The sequence below is a fragment of the Anas platyrhynchos genome, chromosome 16 (assembly GCF_047663525.1).
Source record: "Anas platyrhynchos isolate ZD024472 breed Pekin duck chromosome 16, IASCAAS_PekinDuck_T2T, whole genome shotgun sequence".
Classification (NCBI taxonomy): Eukaryota; Metazoa; Chordata; class Aves; order Anseriformes; family Anatidae; genus Anas; species Anas platyrhynchos.
The window spans coordinates 13308797-13333679 of NC_092602.1; the positions used below are offsets into that span (position 1 = coordinate 13308797).

Here is a 24883-nt window from a genome sequence, read left to right on the forward strand (position 1 = left end):
AATGGAGGTACTGCAGGAATTTAAATGCCAAGAAGGCAATCCCAGAGGCTGGCAGCATTGACTTTTGACTTCAGCCCCTAACTAAAGATTTAGAAATCCATGTCTTCTTAAGGCCTCCCACAGATCAAATCCCACATCATCTCCATCACATCATGATCTTAAAATTGGAAAAGACAAATAATACTTTCCAAAGAAAATCACAAGCAAGTAACTAAAACATGTCACAGAGTCACAGAATCACAGAATTTTCTAGTTTGGAAGAGACCTCAAGATCATCGAGTCCAACCGTCCTTCCCCTTGTCTTTAACTCAAGCCATTGAAGGAATATGGAAAATTAAAATGTAATGTCCTTGCAAGCTGGATCTTTGTGGGTGAGGATTTCCCCAGAAGAACTGTACTTGCAGAGGGATTTTTCCAATCTGTAAAAAATCACTTTCTTCAATATTTTTTGACACTAACTCCCTCATTATGCTGCTGCTGAGACAGCATTCTCTGCTTCTAGATCCCAGGGGGAAGACTAAAGCTAATTTTCCAATGAACTTTTCCATTCAGTCATCAAAGAAAATAATAAGTACTTATTCTCAAAGCAGAAGAGTGTTCCACATCCAGCCAAGGAGTATTTAGAATTTATTTTGGGACAGGAGATAAAGATACTACCTGCACTGTGAGTCTTTGCACCATGAGATACCCAGCAGTACATGTATTCATTCCCAAGAGACACCCAAGAGCTCCTCTGTTCTTGGTGAAGACACTTTGATTTCTTAAAAGGTGACTGGGAGTTGTGGCTAGTGAGTCATGTTGCTTTAATCATTAAAACTGCACATTTGTCTGTCTGTGGTGCCCTTCATGTTCTGTTTCTATTGAAGCATCACTTGAACCTCAGGAAGAGCCCCAGTGTAACTGAGGATAGATTTTCTCTTTTCCCCATAATAACATCTAAAATAACACGTAGAATAAATATTTGCGGTTAGATGATTAAGATCTGCTAAATACGATCACACACTAGTAATTATACAATCCTTTTACATACAAGCATTTACAATAAATTGGCCATCAATGGTCCTTTTTTCTTTTTTAACTAGAGTAAGGGGCTGTTTATTCCAGTCATATGTTAATTTTTTTTTTTTTTGGGGGGGGGGGAAATCTGCTGAAAAAGCTTTTTGTGTTTTTACTCGGTGACAGGAGAAAAAAGGCCCCAGCAGATGGTATTGATGGCCACGGCCAGAAGACAAAATAATCAAATTCTCAGAAATCCATGTGGAAAATGTCAGCAATTTAAAAGAAAAAGGAAAAGAGCAGGTACTGACCCTTACAATTGTCTAGATTTATTAATTTCTTGAACACAAACTATTCATTTCCATAGCTCTTGCAGTGTTTGGTTCTTTCTTGAAAGCTGATTCTTGAATTTCTTTGAGGAAAGCAAGAGAGAACAAAAAGAAAATATTACACGCTTTCACTTTAGGGGTTCTTTAATAATCACAAAAGCAGATTGATTGTGGCATCTGGAGGGACTAATTTGTTGTTTTAAAAAGAAAGCAAATTGTAATGTTTTAATGGGCCAGGCCTTTTTTATATTACATGTAACCATTAAGGCAGGGTTTGTTTCCAGAAGCAAAGTAGTGTTCTTATGTTTTTAGTTTGCACCTTACAGAGCAAGCACTCAGGAAAAGAGCAGCATTTTGTCCCACAACCAGAAAACAAAAACTATGCAGGAGGATTTGTTTATAACACATACAGTTAGCAATGAGCTAGTCCTGGGCTGAAAAGGGCTATGGAATTATTTGGTGGTAGAACAGATGAAAAACAGATATCAAATAATTAATTGACAAAATATGACCATAAAGTTCATTATAGGAGCATCGTATTAACAGGATAATCCAACCTTGGCTGCTCTGGAGGTTCTGCATATGTGAAAACAGATGTTCCTTCAGATACTCCCCTTTCTCTAATGTGGATCTTGTGCCCAGCTCTGCATTGGACTCAGCCCAGGAGAAGGAATTTGTTACGACAGCTTATTCCCAGAAAACTCATTACCTGTCTCTTCCAAGGACAAGGCAATGGAAATGTCCCAAAGGGATAGATTCTGCCGGTCTGCCGGTGGGTGCCAGATGGACCAGGCTACATGTCACCTACTCTTTTCTCCAACATTTGCACCTAATAATTTCTTCCACTGCAGTCTCCATTGTCTTAGCCATTTTCAAAGCTCCCAGTGCAGGACTTCTTCCATCTCATGACAGCTTTCTGTATAGCCTGTTCCTGGGTATTCCCTGCATGAGGAACTGTATTAGCCCAGTGCTAACTATTTTTAATTGGCTAAGTCTCCACAAGTCATCTTGAAACAATATACTGAAATTAATCTTATTGCGCGATTTACAGCCATCTGAATCTTTTTTATAGTCCTTATATCATGCAGCGCAAATCTTTGTTTTCCCGGCAGTAAACCAAGATGACAGACCCAGTGCTAATAAAGAGAGATTGTCAAATTACAGCAGTTATGAAAAGAACCTCATAGTATTCGACTTTCCTTATATAACAGAGATTTGATGGAACTATTCATATGACTGGAATACTGATGTGAAAGGGCATGGTTTGTTCAGAAGGGAAACACAGGGAAAAAGAAAGGGTATATCAAAAATGTAGATCTGCTCAGAGAGCCAGAAAATATAGGCAGACAGACCTTTCAGAAACCTCTGTGTAAAAATAAAGGGAAACGAAATGGGAACAGTATGGCAGCATAACATCTATTTTGGCTTGCCAAACCCTGGGGATAACACAGGTGGGGTCTTTTTTTCCTCAACAGTTCAAGAGTTGTCTAAAGCATAGGATTAGGTGTTAGTATGGAACTAGCTTGGTTTAATGATATTGTTAATGAAATGCAAATTTTATAAAACTGTTTTTTGTTTTATTTTGGTAAAACTGCAGGCACTGATGTAATCTTTTTTTTTTTTTCTTTTTGCCTGCAGTGTCAAACCACCAACACTATCCATTAAAAATATAGATTGCCCCCTATTTTGTGCTCAGTACTGGTGATGCCTGAGCTGGAGCATCGTACTTTGGTTGGGCTATCGTTCTTCATGAACAGTGTGGTCTTTCTGGAAAGACTCTGGAGGCAAGCAACAAAAATGATCAGTAAGCTAGAAAGCATTGCCTGTCCTAAAGGAAGCAGTATCCTAGAAAGGGTTTTGAAGTTTGCTTCAGCAGGGCAAGAAACTATTGCCAGCACCCACTGGAGAAAGACAGACTTCTATTTGTCCTTTCTTTAACTGCCCTTGTAGAAATGTCAAGCTTCTTAAGAGAAGCTAATAGGGAAAAACTTCTGAACCAGCTACACCCTGAAGAGTCTCAACTTTCTATCACTGGAGGCTTTTTACCAATATAAGCATTGTGTTTTACACACTACTCGAAGTGGTCAGAAGGAATTACACAGCCAGTTACCACTTTTCAGCTGACAAGTGGCTACAAACCTCACAGCTTGGTAGTTTTGTGTACCTGTGAATGTCCAAAGAAAGCAGCCTCATGGACATGAGTTTATTGGAAATCTGTAGATTTGGTAAATATTTCTGGCTCTTAGCTTGAAGTCTGTGGGGCTTCATTCAGGATGACAGAGTAACAATCACATCAACCCACACACAGGATTTCTGTAGAATAACAACATTCATCCCCATGAGAATCTGAACTCTGAAAATGATCTCTTGACCTGAATGGCATCAGTGACCCTTAATTATGCAATGATATCAACAGAAAGATCATTCTTCCATTTCCATGGTAACTATCAGAGAACAGCAAAGCTGTCAAGGTCAGGCATATAAACTGAGAAAGAAAAGTAATTTTCTGTGTAATGGTTCATACAAGCTTTAACTCCAGTACTGGCAAATAAATAGCCATATACTTGCTTGATCGCCTGTCTCAAATGTACATAAGGGGGAAAAAAAGAATTGCCGGCATACAACCATGATTGTGCTGCTTTGCTGGCTGCCTGGTTTCTGAAAACTGCTTGACTGTTGCTTTGGAGGATAACACAAAATGCAGAAAAGCATTCAGCTGTGTAACACTGTAATGTGAGGAACTCAATATCTTATTAAATTGGTTTTAAAGAAACTAGGGAACATACGGCTTTTATCATGTTTATCAAAGTTAACATCATAGCTGATGCTGTATTACTTACAAAAATGCCCAGGAAGAGGCCATAAAAATTTCTACAAAATATTTTCTAGTTGTTGAAATCAAAATGTTTTACTAATGGGCTGGATTCCCACCTCTCCAAGGACCTACCTGCAAATGGAAAAGCTAGAAAAATCTGTGTACTTCCATACTATCCTCTTTAGAACATGCAGGCTGTCTTGTGCCACTCATTTGAGGGATTTTTGCAGGTTTGCAGGCTGATGGCCAGCTGGTCCATGGTCCCTGTGGAGGTAGATGGCAGTGGGGACCTGCCTCAATGCCAGTGCTTGTGTCTGAAGCTCTCTTGGCTTTTGGGAACTGTCTCAAGCTTTAGTAAGAAGCTGCAGTGTTGAGTACAGTTGTCGTCCCATATACATTATGAAATTGAAAAATAGACTCTGTGCTTTTTTTTTTTTTTTTTAGATTTCTGAGTGTTTTAGTCTGTTGATGATTTGCCAATTCTCTTGGTCTGTACCGGGGGCTCAGACAACAGCTAACGACAAGCTTTTTTATGGTGCTCCATATGTATTTATGTCTGCTTATTGCTGCTTATTTTTTTTGAACAAGTAATCTGACTATTGATATCTCTAGTCATAAGAGAACAGCCAAGGCCTCATTGTTCTATTATCATATTCTGACTTTCCTTAGTTTTTTAAAATCTGTATTAAAATTGTGCAGCTAACTTGGGAGTTCTGCTGGAGAAGGTACGTTAGACTCACTGGGGATAATAAGCACTATAAAATTAAAGAACATGGTTCTTCATGGGGCGATTACCTTTGACAATCTGGGAAATCACTATTCCTGATGTACTGATGCTTTCAATTATCATCTGACTACCTTTTTGATTATTTCTAATATTGTTCCAATCGAAAAGTGTGTATTTTTTTGAATTCTGTTTCTTTCACTTAAATATATGTTTCTGCCTCACATCTTTTTCAACAGAAAAGAATTGGGTATAATTCCAATATCTATTTCCAAAACCCCTATATCATATCTGTGGTTAATGGAATTTTATTACTTACATGAGGACAGCATTTTAAAATTTGAAAGGACTTCTGATTCAAAAATAGGACTTTTTCTTTATTGGATTTACTCATATTTTTCATCCATTTTATTTACTTTGTGAGAGCATTGTCAGGAAAATATGTAAATCACACTTAGCTAAGACCTGTGTCAGACTAGGTAGTGACTTACATGGTTGCCTAGAGCTCTACACAAGCTGCATATTTAAATAAGCATTTACTTTATGCAACAGTATAACTATAATATTTGTGTTATTATTCTGCATAAAGCTGACACAGAATTCCAGGATTATAAATTGGACCAAGGATGTAAATGCAGAAGTTCAAGAAAACTCTTTCAGTTATTGCTATTCACAGTGAACTGTACCATTTCATGATGAACAACCAGCATTTAATTGTTACTCTGGTACCAGCCATAATGCAATGACTCACACAACACCATCCTCCTGCTACTGCTATTTTCATGGATCAAAATCAGATGTTAAAGAACTGAAATCTAAAAGCAATTAGGGCATTTTTTTAAACAAAACAAAATGAACAAACAAACAAACAAAAGAAAAGCTCTCCAAAGTTCTTTTTCACTGATGATTTTCAAAAGGTAACATTTTCCGTTATTGCAAATCTAACAGGCACCAGGGTCCAAATCCATAGCAATACAAAGAGTTAAACCCCACCGAAGTCCTTAGACTTATCACGTCTCTTCAGAGGCGTGACTTACAAAGCTGGTAGAGCATGGGAAAAAAAGACATAAAGAGGAAGAGAACAAATAAAAGAGAGAGAAAAAAACAAATAAGCAAGTTGTGACTAGGGTCACACAGCAAGTCACCAGGAGGCTTGTGTCCTCAGCATACAAGGAAGCATCCTGCAAACTATTCTGCTTGTAAATAGCAATGTTCTGAAAGGAAAACAGAAAAAAAAAAAAAAAAAAAGAGGAAAGAAAAAGAAAAAAATGCATTTAAAAATGAACAGCTGCTCAAGCAGGTTCCTGGAGCATGTTTATAGATATCAGCGTTTCCAGAAAATTCATTCATGCAAAGCAGTTACAATAGTTTAGTAATGACTGATATGCCAGAAAGATTCTTTTAACTACAATAATGACAGTTTCCATCAAGAAAATTGAGTTTCTAAACCTGGGAGGGAATTTGCACTGGTGCATTAGGTCCTTTGAAAGCAGCAAGCGATTTACAAATGAGACGATTGGCTAGCCACTGATCCTTTCCATTGGATGAAAAAAATCTGTAAAAGCATTGGAAGATTTGCCAGTAAGGCAGCATGAACATCTTCAGTTAATGAAAAATAACACACACACTTGATGCTACCAGCTGAACATGTAGAGAATTTAAGGTAAGCTATGAATAAGTCAAATGTTAAGGTAAAGTAAAGAAATGTGTTATTCTTCAGACATTTGGGGGGAAACAAAACAAAACAAAACAAAACAAAACAAAACAAAACAAAACCAGCTGCGTTGTTCCCATATGCCACAATATCATCTTTGACCCTACTCCAGTGTACGCTGGCACTGTGTACACTGCAAAGACTCATCAGGAACAACGCAACCTTAGGCATGGGGCCAGCCCAAAGTTATGTTCTCATTAAATGCCATATAAATCCCAATTTGACTTAAGGAGGCTCCATCTTGATGTAGTGTAGCCTCAAACTCCTGCAGAGAACAGCTTTCACCAGCAGCAACTGCTCTTAACATCTACCAGGGACTGATAGGGTGGGATCAGGGGATTTATTCAATCATGGATCAATAAGCACAACACAGTTTTCTAGATACTGAAGATGAGAAATAGCTGAACAGTGTCCTGGTGTGACACTTTCCTTCACACCCTTCCCTTCCATTACTGATTCTGTTGTGCTCAGAGCTAAGTTTCATCACAGGGATTTAATAACTAAGTTTTAATAAACCTCATTCTATCCTGACATTCAGCTATGAAGACAAACATGCCTAAGCATCCACAATGAAAAGTCTTATATCTTTATATTCAGAAAATCCAGCATCTCTTAAATATCAAGTTTTCCCAGTATTCTTTGTACCTAGAAGAGTACATTATGGACCTTGTTATATAAAACAATTTACATAGCCCCCAAGACTCATTTGTCTTTCACTCAACGACTTTTAGATCCAGTGAGTTGAAGGTATTAAAACTGGAAAAAAAAAAAAAAATAAAATCAGAAAGAAATATGTGCTAGCTGTCCCAAAAATGAAAGTCACCCAATGGATTATAGTAGAGATTTCTTACAATGTCTCAAGCCACATGAGGCAGGGTAGAGGCAGGGTAGAACCATAGCTGCTATTTATCTTTTGCTGATGTTGTTGTGCCACGTGTGTTATCCACAAAGAATTTAGACTAGAAATGCCCAAACCAACCCCCTTTTCAATCAATGTGCATAGGCATCCCTGCCACCTTCATCCCCGAAACCTTTAAAGCAGTTTCAGAGAGGGTAAATAGAATTAGCTGTTTGATACTTCCTGAACTTGTGTTAGTGTTGGACACTTCAGAAATCCCAACCTTATACAGAGAAACCTAACATTCCCCTGCCAGGGGATTGGTGGTACAGACATTAGGGACAGAGACATATTACCATTTTTATCACTGTTAGCATTGCATCTTTACTACCCTTCTTAATACAGAAAGAAAGGAGCACACAAGGATCAGAATTGCTCGCTGCTTTGGAGCCCACAATCAGTAGGCCTTGCTCACCCTTGTGCAGTAAATCCTTTTCAAGGAGAAAAGACAGAAGGAAACCAATTCCCACAAAGGATAATCTTGGCTCAGAAGAAGACAACCAAGAAAAAATTAGCTGTGAAAGGACTCACAATATCATCTTTTCCAGCTCAGCCACAAGACAGGATCATTTGTCACTCCTGGCACCAGGATTAGCCATGACAGACATTTGTGCAACCAATTCTGAAAGCCATTCAAAGACACAAACTCAGCAGCTCCAGGTGATCAACTCAGAGTAGCTTTGCTACTCTGCTCCCATTACTGGAAGCTAAAAGATGCTTAATTTTTTCATATGTTTAAGATTCTCTCTCTTTGTCCATTTTACTGTGCTCTTGAAGAACAGCCTCCCCTCTGCAGTGATGTTTTATGTACTTCTAAGCTTTCACCACTCCTCCTGAAATGTGATTGAGCTATCACACAGCCTGGAGCTTCTCTCCAGTGGCCCGATTCTTAGCATCTGCGGTAAAACAAGCACTACCATTACTGTCATTATGGTTACAAAAAGGTTAGCACTTCCTCATTAATATTCTCATCGCCAGCATTCAAACCCATGTATTTTCAGTCTGAAACTTGGAATCTAATAAGAAGATACCCAAATGGCATTTGTATTTGTCATATTCAATGAGCCAAAAATTTAATTTTGTTGAGGACATTATCATTGGCAGTAGCACTTCAGCTCTCTAATTGTCATTGCTTAATACTTTCCTTTTAATTATTTCTTTCATTGCCAGTCCCCCTCCTCCTTCCAAGAGCTTCCATGAGGTACATCGCTCACGCTATCTGAAACCCTATTCAATGAACAGGATTTCTTACGCACAGTTAGAAACTGTCAAGAAAAAGAATTGCTGAAGGCAGATTTGACTTGCCAGGCTGCTCTTTCTAACTGATGGCTCTCCTTCAGCAAATGAGAAAAGCTTGTTTCTCTTTCAACAGAGCACACAGAAGCAGGGGCTCCATGTCTCTGGGGGCTGCATGTGCAGCATCTGCCAGCAAGGCACAGAACAGATTTTCTAGCGCTATGGATCTTGAATCCCTGTGGACTTTCAGAAGAGTTTGACTGCAGATTGTAACTTGTTCCTAACCCTTGAAGGCAGGAGGGGAGAGAAAAAGAAATTCTCTAATGGTATTGCAAAGGGGTGGAAGTTAGGCACGTAGGGAGGTTATAGTAGGAGACCTCTCAGGAGAGCTTCAAGTGTCATGATTGACAACTGCATCCTGTGGAAATGAACAGCTGGAAATAATCCTCAGAAAAAGAAGTCTTTGCACTGCAAATGACATGAAACAGACACTGAATCACAAGAACAAAATGCAACTAATACACAGTACCTTGCAGAATAAAGCCTTAAGTTAAAAGCACCGAAGTTAGCAGCTCTAACTTGGAGGAGTGCTATCCGAGACAAAAGGTGACTGGGCTGAAAGGCAGGCACTATGTTTATAAACAAAGAAAAATACTGATTTAGAGTCATGACATGGAATGGATCATTGATTAAATGGATGAGCAATTTGCCACTGTGCATTTGGTGTGCTGCTGGAATATAATAGATGGCTTTGCAAAGTGCTTTGGAACGGTCAATTACACATTTAAACCATACAGATGTCTGCAGCGTCATGAGCTGTTGGAAGACAGCCCTCATGTATTTGTATCTGTCACAGGGAAAATCTTTCAGTACAACTTTTTTTTTTTTTTTTTTTTTTTCCCAAATTACCAAAGGAAGTAACAGACTTGCATTAAACCCATGTACCCAGATTTCAGTTTCATCCAAAGTTTCATCCAAAGCTACACTCAAAAATGCAGTATGAGCTAACACAATTTACATGACTTGCTTGCCCTGGTGAGCTTTTCTTCACACCCTGTGTTGCTCTTATGCACCACAGCTACTGTGATTTGTTCCATTTTTCAGTCATTAATTTAACTAAACAGAGAAAGTGTTATTCCCTCCCTCGACAGAGAATTCAGAGACTGTTTCATTATTTTACTGAGTGAGGATCAGGCTTTGAGGGATGAGGGAAATGAGTAAAATAAAAGAAAGAATAGGGTAAAAAGCTAAGAAATATTTCTAATTATACTGTAATTTCTTTCTCTGTGGGGATTATGATAGCTATCACTTCTGGTTCACTGGCTTCTGAAGTGTGCACTTTATAAAAATGATACAGATTTTTCCAACTCATTGGGCCATTTCAGAGTAAGCAGTGAGAAAGTACTGAGTAAGAGTTGGAGTTAGCAATTTATTCAAGAAAACGTTAATGAAATTCAGTCTCTTCTAGACAATACAATACAAAAGTGAACTAGCTGCAGAAGCACAGTGATATGGTTAAGCATGATATCTTCGATTCTAGACTAAAATGGCTATTACTGACACGGAGACATGCTTTGCATTCTTCTGCTTTTACAGTTCCTAATAATCTTACTGCAAATCTATGGTCTATGACAACTGTATTATATTTTAACCCTTGTAATTCAGTAGCCAGGTAACTCAGGTAATCAAACAACCTACTTGGAAGAGTTCTTCTCTTGGGTAATAGAATGTGCATGTATTTAAAACACTGGCACATAAGACATCTTTTCTCACTGTAACAGAGAAGTAACTTCCCAAGTAAACACAGCAATAAGGCTTTCAAGAGGTAGAGCAGCAAGACAAAAGCTATTTAGTTGTTAGCCAGAGTACATGAGTGCACTAGGAGAGGAATTAAGATTTTAAATGCAGTGGGAATAAGTAAAAAAAAAAAAAAAAAAAAAAGTCCATAACTCAAAGAAGTACTCACGTGTCTTTTCAAGCACGTGAGCAATTCCATTAAACTAATCTGCTTTAATTGCATTAAGCTCAGAGAGCCTACTCATATGTTTAAACTCAAACATAAGATTAATTATTTCCTTAAATAGAAGTCAAGAAGCCCAGTCAAGAAGAATGGATAGTGCAAACAAATGTGTATATGCATTTAAATTTTTCAAGATATTTGATTCAGCATTCTATAATGTAAAACATTCAAATTAGCTTTTTGGTGGAAAATGTGTTCCACGGATGCAAAAAAAAACAACTCAGAAAGCTGCATCTGAATTAGTAGATTAAATTATTTTGCTGAGAGTCAATAGCTAATCAGCTAATAAAATGTTCAAATATAATCAATCGATCACAACTAAGTGAAACAGCTCATATTCTATAAATTTGTATTCAATATGCTTCAGAAAACAGTGTAAAAAGCATGTTCTTAAGTCAATTCAAAAAATAAATAGGAGCGTGTCATAATTCCTTGCTCATCTCTTACCAGCAAATTCTTCTTGGAGAGTTGAAGTTTCAGATGCTAAAAAAGTGACTATTCACACACACACAAATCCTACGATGACCAACTATTTACTGTCCAAACTGTCACAAGTCTATTGGGTATTAATTAGCATCTGATTGTATACTGGTTAATTAATGAATTTTTTTTTCCTTTTTTTTTTTTTTTAATGTATGTATCATAAACTTAACACTTTTATGTTTTTCTTTCCTTCAATTTACCCTATATATGCGTTGGGGATATTGGGGGTATTCTTATTTTCTTTAAAAAATAAATAACAACAACAAAAAAAAGGCATGCCCACACCTGTCTCTATCTCTGAAACTAAAATGAAATGGTCAGGAAGATGTCTGACATCTTCGTTACAAGAAGCAACATCTGAAGCTGAAAAGGTCAACCAGTCCATAATGTACTGTACTTTATTCTGGGCAGAATGTGAATTGGGCAGATGATGAATTAATTAATTTTATGATAAAAAGGAAATGTTGTTAACACCTTGCTGTTCTGTTTTGGCTTTTAAGCACAAAGTTTGGTGGAAGCTGCCTTCAGAGCTGAGCACTGGCTCACCCTGGTGCATGTTCTGTAGCCACATTTGAGTCAGCATTTGAGAGGACTTGTTGCCATATGGAAAATCAGAAACAATTACTCTAAATAATTACATCAGTTTATTGTTGTCTGTTGCCAAGAGAAACAAGTCCTTGTTGGTAATATCCACTGGTGTTGCCAAAGAAATTAATCTTTAGGGAAACCAAATACGCTCCAGAACTAGCACTTCTCTAACAATAAATATCCTTTCTAACTGATATCATCATGGCTCATAACTGCATCTCTGTTCAGACAATTTGCTAAGGTAATCTCTGCTCAGTTTGGGACTGACAGCCTCAGAGGTGTGAGTTATCACACATTACTTGAGAGTGTGCAGGCTGTCTGAGCAGGAGCTGGGCAATCTTGGCTTCCCTCAGGTTCACTGGGGAGAAATCAGAACTTTTAGGGCAAGTGGCTTGAACAGATGAGATGAATTGCACCCGGCTATCCATCCATCAGGGAGTGCAGGTGGGGGCGGAGGTGTCTGCTTTGCTGAGCTCTAAAGCTTGGGGAGATGAGCCCAGGTCAGGCACTCTCCCGCCAAGGCTGCCGGCAGGAGTGGAAGTCGGTCCTCGTTGGGGTGATTAAACTCTTCCTTTGGCAGGAAAGTCTGGCAAGAGGCAATCCTGATGATGGGCCTTTTCTGTAAAACCTGGAGGCTCGGGTTTTCAGACCTGTATGCCTATGACTGCTGATCATTGGAACTGAACAGCTGCTGCAGGGGTGAGGTCTCTTAAATGCTTGAAGGCAGCTACAAATATTGGCCTGAGTCACCAAGGAGAGGCAGCTGGTACCTCTCTCACACTCCTGTCACAGGCACTTTCGTCAGTCTCCAACTAGTTTTGCTATTCCTTTCAGCTCATTACCACTTGTAACCTTCAAAACCCCTCTGTTTAAGTACTATCATTGAAACCATTGCAGACAGAAACTTCATGTTTCTTATTGTGCTTTCCACTCAAATTTCATTCCAGCCTGAAAATAATGCATTGAAATCTCTCCTTTTTATTCCGTAATAACCTTATTAGATTGAGCAGGTTTCCCCTGCATAGCTCCTTGCACTGCATTTCTCATTTTCTTTATTCTGTCTTTTGCTTCTTTTGCATTCTGAGACCATGAACACAGCCCTAAAAAATCCCCTTCTGCTCTACGAAACACTTCACTACAGCAAAGAATTATGATATGGTGACAATGTGGTTTCTTGTCTCACCAAAATCACATTGTGCCATTTAAATTTAGATGTGTTTCCAAGAAGTGTTTGATAAATTCTTTCTAACATATTCCCAGTTTTCTCCATAGCTAATGTCAAGCCAATGGCACTATCCAGATGGGATGCCTGACAGGCCTTTATTTAAGGCTCATCTTACACATAGCAGTCTGTGGTCTTCAGTGATTTGTCCCTAAGCCAATTGCACTTGTTGATTCAAAAACTACCTTGTAGCCCTTGCTGACAGTGACTTGACAGAAACTACAGAGCTTATTGTGTTTTTCTGATTTCTCTCTGCTCTCTGTCACTGATTCATTTTGCTGTGCTTATTCACTCTCACATGTTAACAACCTCTAATCAACATCTAGGGTTCTTCAGTGGTTGGAGGCATTTTCATCTCACTATGAAAAACATTTCCCAAGCAGCTGTCAGAGCAGAAACCGCTTTTGTTTTGTTCTCTTCCTTTTTGGAAAACAGTACAATGGACGGATGATTTTACACTAGACACATAAACTTCTCACCTGTATAAAGAGTACCAAGGACAAGAAATCTAGTGTTATAAAGCCTTAATGTTTAACTTTATTCAACAGACAGGCCAGCTACTTCTCCATGACATCCTCTGTACATAAATATCAGCCTGTCTCACTGCTGCATTGAATCAGGTTATAAACACTTTTTAGGATCAGATTTGGACAGCTATTTATGTTGTTCTCATTTCAGATTTCTTCAGAGGGCTTATTTCTGTAATGACATTTACACAATTAATTCCATGATCATTTTCATATATATCTTCTCATTATTTATTATTTTTCTCCACTACCATCATTATTGTTAGGTCAAAACCTAAAACTATGCTTTACAAATACTTAGTACATAACTCACATTTTCACTGTAGAGCTCCACTGTTCCCAATCTATAGCTGATAATATTTACACTGAGTATATACTCCCAATTAAATGCATTTTGCCTTATTCCTAGCTCAACCATCCTTAAACTGTTTTACTTTTGTATACATACATAGCTTAAAAAAAATAATATATATATATTATGTATATATATATAGTAGTATGCTACTATATATATATAGTAGCATACACCTTGTGTTGAATCAACTCTGCTTTATAATACAAGTAAGGAAATATCTATAATACAAGTAAGGAAATATCTAAGTACATAGAGATACCAGTGTAGCTATTTATGGAGGTTGTTCCCTTATTTTATGATTCTAATAGTGGATACAAATTGGCATTGACAATACACAGTTATTTGTTTCCTAAGGTTCTATATTTCCTTTGTATTTCTGAAGGTCACAGGGACTCAGCTGAACCTGAAACAGTAATTTTAATTCCAAGTCTTTTCATTTCACTACTATATAATTATCTTATAGATTTTTGTGTAGACTTATTTACTGTTTTTCTTTTCCTGTTGGATAAGTATACAGTAACTAAACTAACTTCAATTAGGTAACTGTCACCAATATTGAAAATTTAATGGCATTTTAAAAATTACATTAGTAATCGAAGCATAAAAATGATTCTTTGTGACCTCATTTCAGAGCAGAAGTACCAAAGCTTACCACACAATAGTCTGTGACTCAGAAATATTAAACACAGACCATTGTCCCATTTTTATTCTGAGTAACACACTCCTTGAGTTATAAACAGTATATTATGTGTTTGGACTAAAATGTCTTTAGGAGATACAAGATGCAAAATGGAATATTCAGCACTTTAAATTCAATATACTAAGTGATCTTCTCAGTTACCCATATATTATCCTATACGTTTTTTTAGAAATCAGAATTGTCCTTGTGTATTCAGATGCAGTAATGTGTCTACATTAAATTTCCCCTCTAGTGCCGATACCATAGTATTTAAAAGCCAATGCACTCTCAGAGAGGCCAACATCCCTCGAGGTTCAAAGCACCTTGATATAAAGACACACTTGAATTTAAGAACGCATTTAAATCCAGCATAAGTCTCTGTGCTTTGCATTATCAAGAGAGTCTTAAAGATAAGCATATGCCTAAATATTTTGCTGAACTGGAACTAGAAACAAGGTTTATCCTGTGAAAGAGTGGAATAGTTGCAACACCCAAGTACAGATTAATAATGTTCTGGGGGATTTATCTTTGAAAATAGCAGGGAGAGGAAAGTCTCCATAAATAAAAAGGAAAATCATGAATCAGCAAATTCTGGAAACTATAATAAGCAGGAAAACAATTTAGCTCACAGTGAACCATAGGCTTCATCCTATACAGCATTTGGCTTTCATAAAATATATTAACTGGCTACATTCAAGAGAATGATATGTTGCCTTCAACTTCATTTGCATTTTACTAAAGAGGAATGATATCAGTGTTCTGGGAGAAGTCCATGATTCATGTCCTTACGATATGACATTGCTAGTGTGAGATTATTAACTTGTTATAACAGAATTTGAATATGAAAAACTTACTTGAAGGCATTGGCATCTCCATGCACCTTATAGTTGTCTGCACTGATTCTTGAGATAACTCTTGTGACAGCGATGAGAATACCAATATTGACCTGAAGAAGAAGAAGGAACAAGACTTGGTCAAGAAACCAAACACCAAATGTCAGAGATGCAAACTTGTACTGTGTGTTCTGTGCAAATAAACAGAAAATAGGAATTTTGACTGTTGTATTTATTGGCAAAAAAAGGCCTCCAACTTTGGACTGGTACCCTCCATTGCCTGTGGATTTCTCTGTTCTGAAAGTGAGTAGCTCTTCCACTTTGTGTGATTTTTTTTTACTTCTGGAACAGCTTGCCTCTTTAGGATAAAGCTGGACTGAAACATTGATTCACAACTGAAGTGCTCAGGATCTACTCTACAAATAAATATCCTTGTATCTATCAGCATCTGACAAATTAGACAAGAACTTCAGTGAACAGCAGTATATATCTGTGTGATCTTTGGTATTGTGTTTGCATGTGCACAGGCTTCAGAAAACACTTCTCTCAGACTTATAGCCTTTACAGTGTATAATTCATGTTTCTTACCAAAGTCTGCTTGCAATTTAAGCATGAGATTATTTTAAACCAGCAATGAGGAAAATATGTTAAGCCTGAACTCTTCTCTTCAAAAGCTCTATTCTTTTTTATGTCAGGCCCAGCAGAAACATCAACAAAATGAAAAGAACTCCCACCAGAAATCTAGGAAATCTTGAAAAGAGTAATGCTGAAAGGTGCAACAAAAGAAAGTTTGCTCTGGAGTCACAGGTGAAGAAGTAAAGAAAACTTTATCATTTTACGGAGATGTGGCAAAGACCATCTTGTTTTGCAGAGACCTTGGGTTTAAAGAAAACAGAGAGGGGGAGAATGTGAAGGTGAAAGACATATTTCTCCCTTTCTGTCCAAAGTTACATATCAGCTACAAAGCTGATATTTATCATCGAGTTAAGTACAAAGGAAAAACAAAGCTGTCTTGAACTAAAGAACGTAAAGAAAGAAGAATTCAATATAGTACTATTGCTTAGTTAAAACTCAAGAATCGTAATCTATTTTAACATAAATGTTATAATTTTGGGAGGAGAGGGGTTGAGCTAAAGAATGTTTAACTTGGTAATAATCATTCTCATACCATTTTTCAAATCTTACAATTCTTTAAATTTTAGATTCCTAAGGGTAGGTCATCACCTACTGTAAAGTATAAGGGTAGCTGTGATAGTTCATTTCTGCCACAGCTTTTTAGCCCATCCAAAGAATTCTCTGTGGAACCAAAAAACTTTTCAATTACAAGTGTACTCGTTCAATTGGTTTTACAGAGATTAGTAAGAAATGAAATTCAATAGTCTTGAGGTCATTTTCCCTATTCCCAGCAAATCATATCTTGAAAATATTTTTAAGGCAGTAACAAGCTTTCCTGAGAAACCCATTTATGTGCTAAATATGTGCGTTGGCTGAAGGAGCAAATGATGAATATGAACAAGTTACATTTCTCTTTCACTTCTCTCTTTTACTTGTCCTCCGAACTCTAATTTTTGCTGCATGTCCACCAAACAATCATCTTCAGTGCAGCTTTTCATGAGGATTTCACAAGAAATGCCTCTCTATACCCTTCACTTCTTTCCTGACATATTATCTTTCATCAGCCTTGTTTAGTCTTTTATCTAAAATATCGGTTTCCTCTACTGACATTTCTTCGCAGATGTCTCACAGACAGCACAAGTTCAACTTGGTACAGTTGCTGCATGAACCCTTTTTCTGATAACTGCAAACAGCATGCTCCTTGCAACCTCACAAGCACTTAACTCCAGCTCTTTATTCCATTCCTAATTCTTTTTACACAGATTTTCCTAGATTTTACTTTCTGCATAGCATTTTTAAAACTATGCATATTGTGCATATGTAATGTGTTTTAAAATACTAAGAAAATAAATTGCAGTGAAGTCAAGACTCCTCATTCCTTACATTCTGAAGTCCCTACATCTTACCAAAGTCAATGAAAGTTATAAATAACAAGCACCAAAAAAGGCATACTCAGAGTCTTGCAAACTGTCAGACTGGACATGAACCCTTGGATGTTGTCATCAGAACACGACAAGATAGCCTTTAAGGACACAGAAACTATATGGTTTGCTAAAGCAAAAATTAAGCATTTTTAGCTGAGTATTAATTTATTATAAAAAAAAAAAAAAAGAGAGAGAGAGAGAAAGAGAGGGAAAGAGAGATTGGAAATTAATTTCCTTTATATTTTGGATTGTCTAAAGCTGTAATTTAAGAAGGCCTTGAGCACCTCTTGCAGCCTGTGTAATCATATCATATCCAGGGTGCTTTAGTTACATGTTTATAAGATGAGAAGGAAGGACTGTGATCTGTCTGCTGATAAAGATAAGGTACTTGTAAAATTAGCAACCAGCCCTTACACTCAGGTCCCAAAGTTCTATGTTTAAATTTCCTAAGCCACTTGAAAATTTTTGTTTAGGTATTTTGAGAAATTAGAGTAATCTCTTGCAGCCTAAATAAACAGATTAGCTATGAATGTCTTCTTTTGTTAATGTTTCAGTAATCAAAGCATGGAGGTATTTCCATTGTCCTTGTAATGGGAAACCAAAATATAGCCACTGAATTGCTCCTCTAGTGATTTTTTGGCATCTGAAATAAATACTTAGCCAATTACTTTAATAGAGGAATTCTTAGTTGATGAAATACTCATTATGTTTTAGCATATATCAGAACAATCAAAGTAGGAGAATAAACATTTAGATAAAAGAAATGTATATAGCTCATATTTCTTACTTTCCTGAAAGGCCAGATTGCCTGACAGTTGCAGTTATTTTGCCCTAAAAGTACACAAGAACATACACAGATTTATATTTTTTTTTCTTGTAGGCACTGACCACATTTTATTTTTCAAAAAAAATATGGCTAATAACAATAGTACATTTCCTAACTCACAGGACTCCTTTCAAGGCAGCTGGTCTGACCTCAGGCACTGGCAGCTCTGCAAAATCTGAAGGAGCTGCCAGTTCCCCTTATGGTAGGCTTGAGGCAAAGCCCACTAGAGCCCATGGAAAGGTTCCAGTGACATCAGGGAGCTCTGGCTTACCCTGGGGACAACTTCACCTGATTAAATATTGTCAGATCAGGCGAAGAGCTAAATGCATAAAACGAACCTCTTTTATATGTATACTTCTTTTCAATATTTCTTTGGATTAGATTTTTGAACATGGAAAAACACAAAGAGCATGAGCTAAACTTTGATTTCTTGACCATACAGTCCTGCTTAGAGGAGCAGAGAGATGAAAAAAATTAAAAAGGTTTGACCTGCAAGAACTGTCTACAATTGCAACACCTAATTCTATAGCCTTTTGTCAACTGACCCGGTAGGATTTGACCCAGTCTCCCTGTAAGAGCAGAATTAATACAGCTATCAGGGACATTTGCCACAGAGGTGCAGAAATGCATCTTTAATTCCAGGTTAGGTTGGTTAGCTTTTCAAAGAGTTGCCTTGCTGTCTTTGAGTTTTTTACAAAGCTGGAATAGAAATAGTGAGACAAATTCTTTCCCTCAAGAAAAAAAACCTCAGCTCTTCAAACCTGAGCTTTAACATATTCTCCAATGGTGTGAGTTAATTTTATCCTAATCATGACATCACTAGTAGCACACCAACCCTCCAAGCTGTTGGAGTTGCAGCCCATTGCTAGGTCACATCATTATGCATTTCCATACACAGAGATTCAATTAAATTAGAATGATGCTCAAAACTGGGGGAATGGTTTTGGAAAGCCTGATGCCACTCCCAGCTATCCCAGACCAATTACAGACTGAACAGGCTACACTGAGTTATTTTGGATTTCTTGTGCATGGCTTCATGTTAATGCATACAACATTGCTCCAATCAGAGCTTAATAGCAAAGTAAACCTTTGAGGCTGGAAAGAAATACACAACAAAATAAATACTAAATAAAAGATGGGACAGATCCTTGACTTATAGTTTTTTCTGATACTAATCCCTCATTTTTAATTTCTTAGAATCTGTCCCATCATTCTAAAAAGCATTTCATGACTTTCTGTTTGTAAACTGATAAGAAATTTAATTTTAAAATAATGAATACATTCAATTTTAAAATAATAAAATCACTTATAACTGAGTGCTAATAAGAAAAATAAAGAAACTTTGCTACTGTGATCTGTGCATTTGTGCTCTATTCTACCACAGCACTTAAGTATGTACTTGATTTCAATGCCTGAAAAATCCTACTGTTTCAACACCTTCAAATATTATGGGTCAAATCCATCACCTCTTCCATGATGAATGATGTCTAATAAAGGACACATATTGCCACTTTTAAATCAGTGGGCCTACCTGCAGAGTAAAATACTATTCAACATACAAAATTAGCTTAATTCTGCACAGGTACATAAAGGTATGAATAAATACCATCAGGCCAACGGAACTTACTAAATCAGGTATGAGCAGCAGGTATAAAGAGAGCAAATCTTTTTCTGTATATTTAATATTCATAAACAAGCATCAGTTGAAGCCAGCAATGGTAGTCTCAGCCTAGGATCCAAATTCATGAAGCCCCATCTGAAGACACTGGTTACAAAGCTGGTGTCCCCACAGCACAGAATTGCTTCAGCAGTATGCTAATTACAATCATTTAGCTCCATAAAAAATCTGTTTATTAGAAGGACTTGTGAAAAAGCACCAGGAAAATAACAACTTACAGGAAAAACAATAGAAGGAACTTGCTACTACAGCCCAGTCTTCCCCCAACAATGGATTGTTCCCTGTCTGTAGCACACCCACTGCTCTGTGTACACAGATGCTTTCAGCAGAATTTCCTTAATTCTGCCATATCTATGGAAACACACCAAAGTAGCAGATGGTCGAGAACAAACAAAGCCTTCTGCCAGAAGCTTTTACTGTCTTGTTCCAAAAATTCAGGTGCTTTGTCAGGTTTTGTTTTTGCTTTTTTTTTTTTTTTTCTTTGAAGACGTGTTTTCCTAGGCCAATATTGGCTGAGATGAGGTTCGTTTCCAAATTAAATGCAACAATTTTCTTGTGAAGTTGCTGTATGAGATTTGGGTGTTGTGGCTGGGAACAGGGGAGTTGGGGGTGGAGAGTGATCCTTAAACCTTAAGGTGCGGGTAGAAGCCAAAAGACCTACACGTAGAAGGATCTATTTCTTTCCTCAAACTCCAAAGGAAAAAAACACTTTTGGTACAGGAATCCATATAGGGCTGGGAGGTTCTGCGAACTACTCCCCAGAAAAGTATGTGTGAGTATTTTTTCCCAGTCACACTCCTACCACATCACTCTGTGTTAAGTCTCCATGATGTCTGTAGTGACTGTGAGGCTGGTGCAGGACAAAGTAGACCGAGTCTGCCTAGTCTCAAGGGAGTAGGAATTGAAAGGAGCAGTCCCCCTGTTTTCTGCACAGCATAATCCTTTTACTTGGCAGAGAGAAACTGGATGAGAGTAGTCAAAAATGCTTTTTGAGGCTTATTTTCAAAGCTAAACACTGGTTCAAACAAGTAGTGGCTAATTTTCTACTTAAAGAGCCCAGGCACACATGCATGCACAAAATAGTGTTTAGCTTTGTTATTTCCCTAAAGGCGCTAACATATTTTTCAGCTAGCATATTCAATGCCCAGAGAAAATAATTTGTCAGCCAGCTTGCTGCTATTTTGGGCAAAGCTGGGTTTAGACTATTTAACAAATTGCTCTACACGGATCAACCTTGTGAGCTCATTCTTTCTCTTTCACAAAATATTTGTATCCCTACAAGAATATAACTTGAGCTGCACAAATAATATATCTGAGAGCCAGACAGTTAAACCTGTACTTTCATAGCAAGCAGCTACACATACAATTTGTTAAAGGCTGTGCTCCCTCAGGTGAGTAAGTGCTTCACTATCTAGCATGTTTTGATTAATACTATCTTTGAACAGCAGCTGGGAGAGATTTGATTTTTCTGGTTGCATCTCATTTCCTCCTTTGCAGCTGAACAATGGCCAGAAAGCAAGTGCTAATGTGAGAAGGAGATGTTCAAATATTACGGTATGGTAGTTGCTGTCCAATCATCAGTATCTACGTGTCTTTGAATATAAGCTTACAGAAGGTCAAAGGTACAGGCCAACAAGAAATTAAGCTTGGAGGAACAAAGTCCAGAGCTGTTTAGCCAACTCTAATCCAATGATAAGTGTTCCTTATTTGCATGTATATGATTTCACTTAGGTTAAAAAGAATAAATAAAAATCTGCCCTTATTGCACAGCAACTCTCCAGTATTGCCATTAATCATTTGATTAAAATGTTAACATGAGGTAATTTCTGCCACATCAATATAGCAACAGTTTTCATTGTTTTTATATATGTTTATACAGCCTAATTTTTCAGAGGCTGTATCTTCGGTGGAAGACGCTGGGCTGTGAGAGCTGCTGATTTTGAAGTCTCAAGGCAAATGTTAGGGTGTCAACTCGGCTGCAGCACAAAATTGCTTGTGATGGCACAGGCCAGCCAAGGAGCTACCTCCTGCTTCGTGAATGGTTGCAGAGATGTTCAGCGGCAAACACAAGTGCTCAGTGTAGTTCTATATGTATAGCTCTCCTTCCTTTCTTTGGCTTGCAGATATATTTCTGCTAGCAGGATTTGTGGGGTTTCTCTATGCAGAGAAATTTGGGGATGTGTCTATGCTGTCTCTCTTGGGGAAGTACAAGGCAGCATCACTGGCTCCCTTTGATGTTCCTCCATGCAAGTAGCCAGGATCTTATTTTATCTGACCCTCCTACAATGCCACAGCAGGCACAGACTCTGGTCTAGATTTCAGCTCATGCTTCAGATCTAGCAAAGCTTTAAAGGCAGCCTAATTTCTTTAATCAGTAGGTCTATTCCATGTTCGTGTTGTCGCTCTGACATTACAACCTGCAGCAAAAAACGTAGACAACCTGATCAATTATAGTATCGGAAACAGTGCTGTAGAGGAATAATCTCCCACTCAATTCCTGCAAAGACCCCTGACTCCTCAAGTGATAGTCATGATTAAACCACAACTCACTGTAATTTAATGTGTGGCCATAATTAAACTGCTGTGGAACATTTACATCTCAGCATCACAGCCGAAAACCTGCATGCTCCCCAGAGAAGTAACATCCATTGTAGCTGACAGAGGTGTCTGCAGCAGCACCTGATCCCCTGCCAACCTGCCTTAGCCCTGCCTCGATCAGCCAAACTGCCCACCCAACGTTGAATTCCCAATACAGAGGAAGAGCACAAAGTCCTCTTCACCGTAAGAAGGCAAATGTGGAAACTGCTTGTTACCTTCCCCAGAGCTTGCCCAAGGGGTCGTAGCTCATGCTGTTGCTTAAACCCATCCCTGCCAACTGCTTGCTGCTTGCAGTCCCTGCTGAACATCATCTTCACTAGGAGCACTCAGCTTTCCCTGAGAAAAGTGAGCTCTCCACAAGCAACAGCTCCAAATATCAGTGGGATGGAATCAGCTTCTCAACTTCTACAGGTGTATATGAAACAAAACACTGAGCTTCATCTTTCGGGGGCCTTTCTGAGATCTAATATACCCCCCAAGATTACTCAGTTCTGGGCAGCTATTAATGGCCCCAACAGGGCTTTTTCAAAAGAAGGCTGCTACAGTATTTTAGGTTGCATTTTATTTTTGGAATAGTGAAAAGAATAGTGTGAGAATTAATATGCATCAACCAATACACAACCTAGTAAAACACAAAAATTGGAGCAGGAATAAAACAATTCTGGACTATTCACCCTGTCATTCAGTAAGTTTCACTGGCCTGGCACAAAGATTGACATCAGACCTCCAGCTGAGCTCTGCTAGGTGGCTGACATCCATCCAATATGAAACAGGAGCCATGGGTTTACCTACCAGAATTACAAACAATGCCGGTGCCACAAAAGCCCAGATTGCTCCATTCTCTAGTGAAAGCCAGCAGCTGCAGAGAAAAATAGAATGATTTTAGGTGAAACACATGGTCATTTAAATAGTAATGTTCTTAATTTAAAAAGAGACTAAGAGTGCAAAAACACACGTGAATTTTGAAAGCAGGAGACATGATAGGGCATCAGTAAGAAGCTCCTTTTCCCCTCAGACTCTGAAGCAGGATCTCATTGTGATTTGTGTCTTGCATAGAGTCAGTGACAGCTATGTGCCCCAGCATGCCTTCAAATAGTATTAGGGGTGGAAAGACAGGAAAGAAAGGAAAGGTTTTCTTTGCTGTTTGTTGCTCCTGTATCCTGTATCACAGACACTTCTTTCAGTGCTGTGAGCACTGTCATTGTAATGAGAGAAAAATGTAAGCCCTTCCTGCTTTGCCTAGCTGGGGGTAAGGAAGAAGGCTGGAAAACATGCTGTCGGCTTGATGCTTCTTTCTTACAGTGGTAGGGGTATAAACTAGTTTACCGCACACAACAAATAACCCTGGTTCCCAAACGTTCACTTATATTGTGGTAGGATTGAATCCTATGGTATTTTCTCAAATAAATTTGCTTTTCCTCTTCCAACATAGAATTGGACTTTTTAATTTGATTTTATTTAACAATATCCATTCTAGATCTACAGATGCTTAACTGCAGTTTTCTTCTAAAGGTTAAAAATCTTTTATCAAAGATTATTCTCACCTTGTCAGAAATGCTTCAGTCCCTGCTTTACTCTGTGCGTGGGGTAAGCAGAGCTCACACTGAGTGCCCATTGTAGGAGGCAGTGACCTCTACAAGCAGGCAACCTCCCCTGCTCCTCGGCAGCGAGGTACAGAACTACAGCCCTTCTAAAAGATCTATGCGTTTTCCTCCCCACCACACTTTTCATCCTTATTGCACCTGGAATGAAACCATTTTCATACTCACTTGTCATTTTCTCCATAGCTGTTTAGGGATGATGTTGTGGAAATTACACAGATCACCAATGGGCACCCTGTGAAAAGACAAAGTTGGAAGCAACATTAGTAACAAAAGTGCAACTTCCAGTAAACCCTGCAAATTCAGCTAAATTTGCATGGACAACAGAACAGCTCAGAGCGATTTTATAATTAAGTCTAACTCAACATCCTTCTGCAGCTTTGTACTACAATATGTTTTAATCAATTAATTTTGGACAAACAAAATGACTTTTCAATAAAGCACTAGTTTAACAGGTTAACTGAATTAGTGCTAGTTTCTCTGAGAATCAGAGTCCTTTTCCAGCCTTTTTTTTTTTTTAATGTAATTTCTCTCTCTTGCCATTTGAGCAGTGATATCCTGTGGAGCAGCATCAAGTTTATTTTTATCACTTTCCCCCAAGTAAGTGCACCTTGCTCAAGAATAAGGAAACAAACTAGGAAATGGAGATGAATTTCTCACAGGGGTGCATGACTAGCAGGCAAGAAGGTAGAAATGGTGACATTCAGTTGTCTAGAGCATCA

The 24883-nt window shown here is 38.0% G+C and overlaps 1 protein-coding gene across 3 annotated transcripts in view; it reads right to left on the reverse strand.

The window, feature by feature from the left end:
• ADGRD1 (adhesion G protein-coupled receptor D1) overlaps positions 1–24883 on the reverse strand; it is a 156946-nt gene that overhangs the window by 13217 nt on the left and 118846 nt on the right. For all 3 annotated transcript variants that reach the window (XM_005018076.6, XM_005018078.6, XM_021271364.4), the window contains 3 exons: positions 24330–24396; positions 23353–23419; positions 15441–15532 (listed from right to left, as the gene is read on the reverse strand). In XM_005018076.6, the coding sequence (XP_005018133.4) occupies positions 15441–15532; positions 23353–23419; positions 24330–24396 (226 nt within the window). The remainder of the gene's footprint in view (positions 1–15440; positions 15533–23352; positions 23420–24329; positions 24397–24883) is intronic.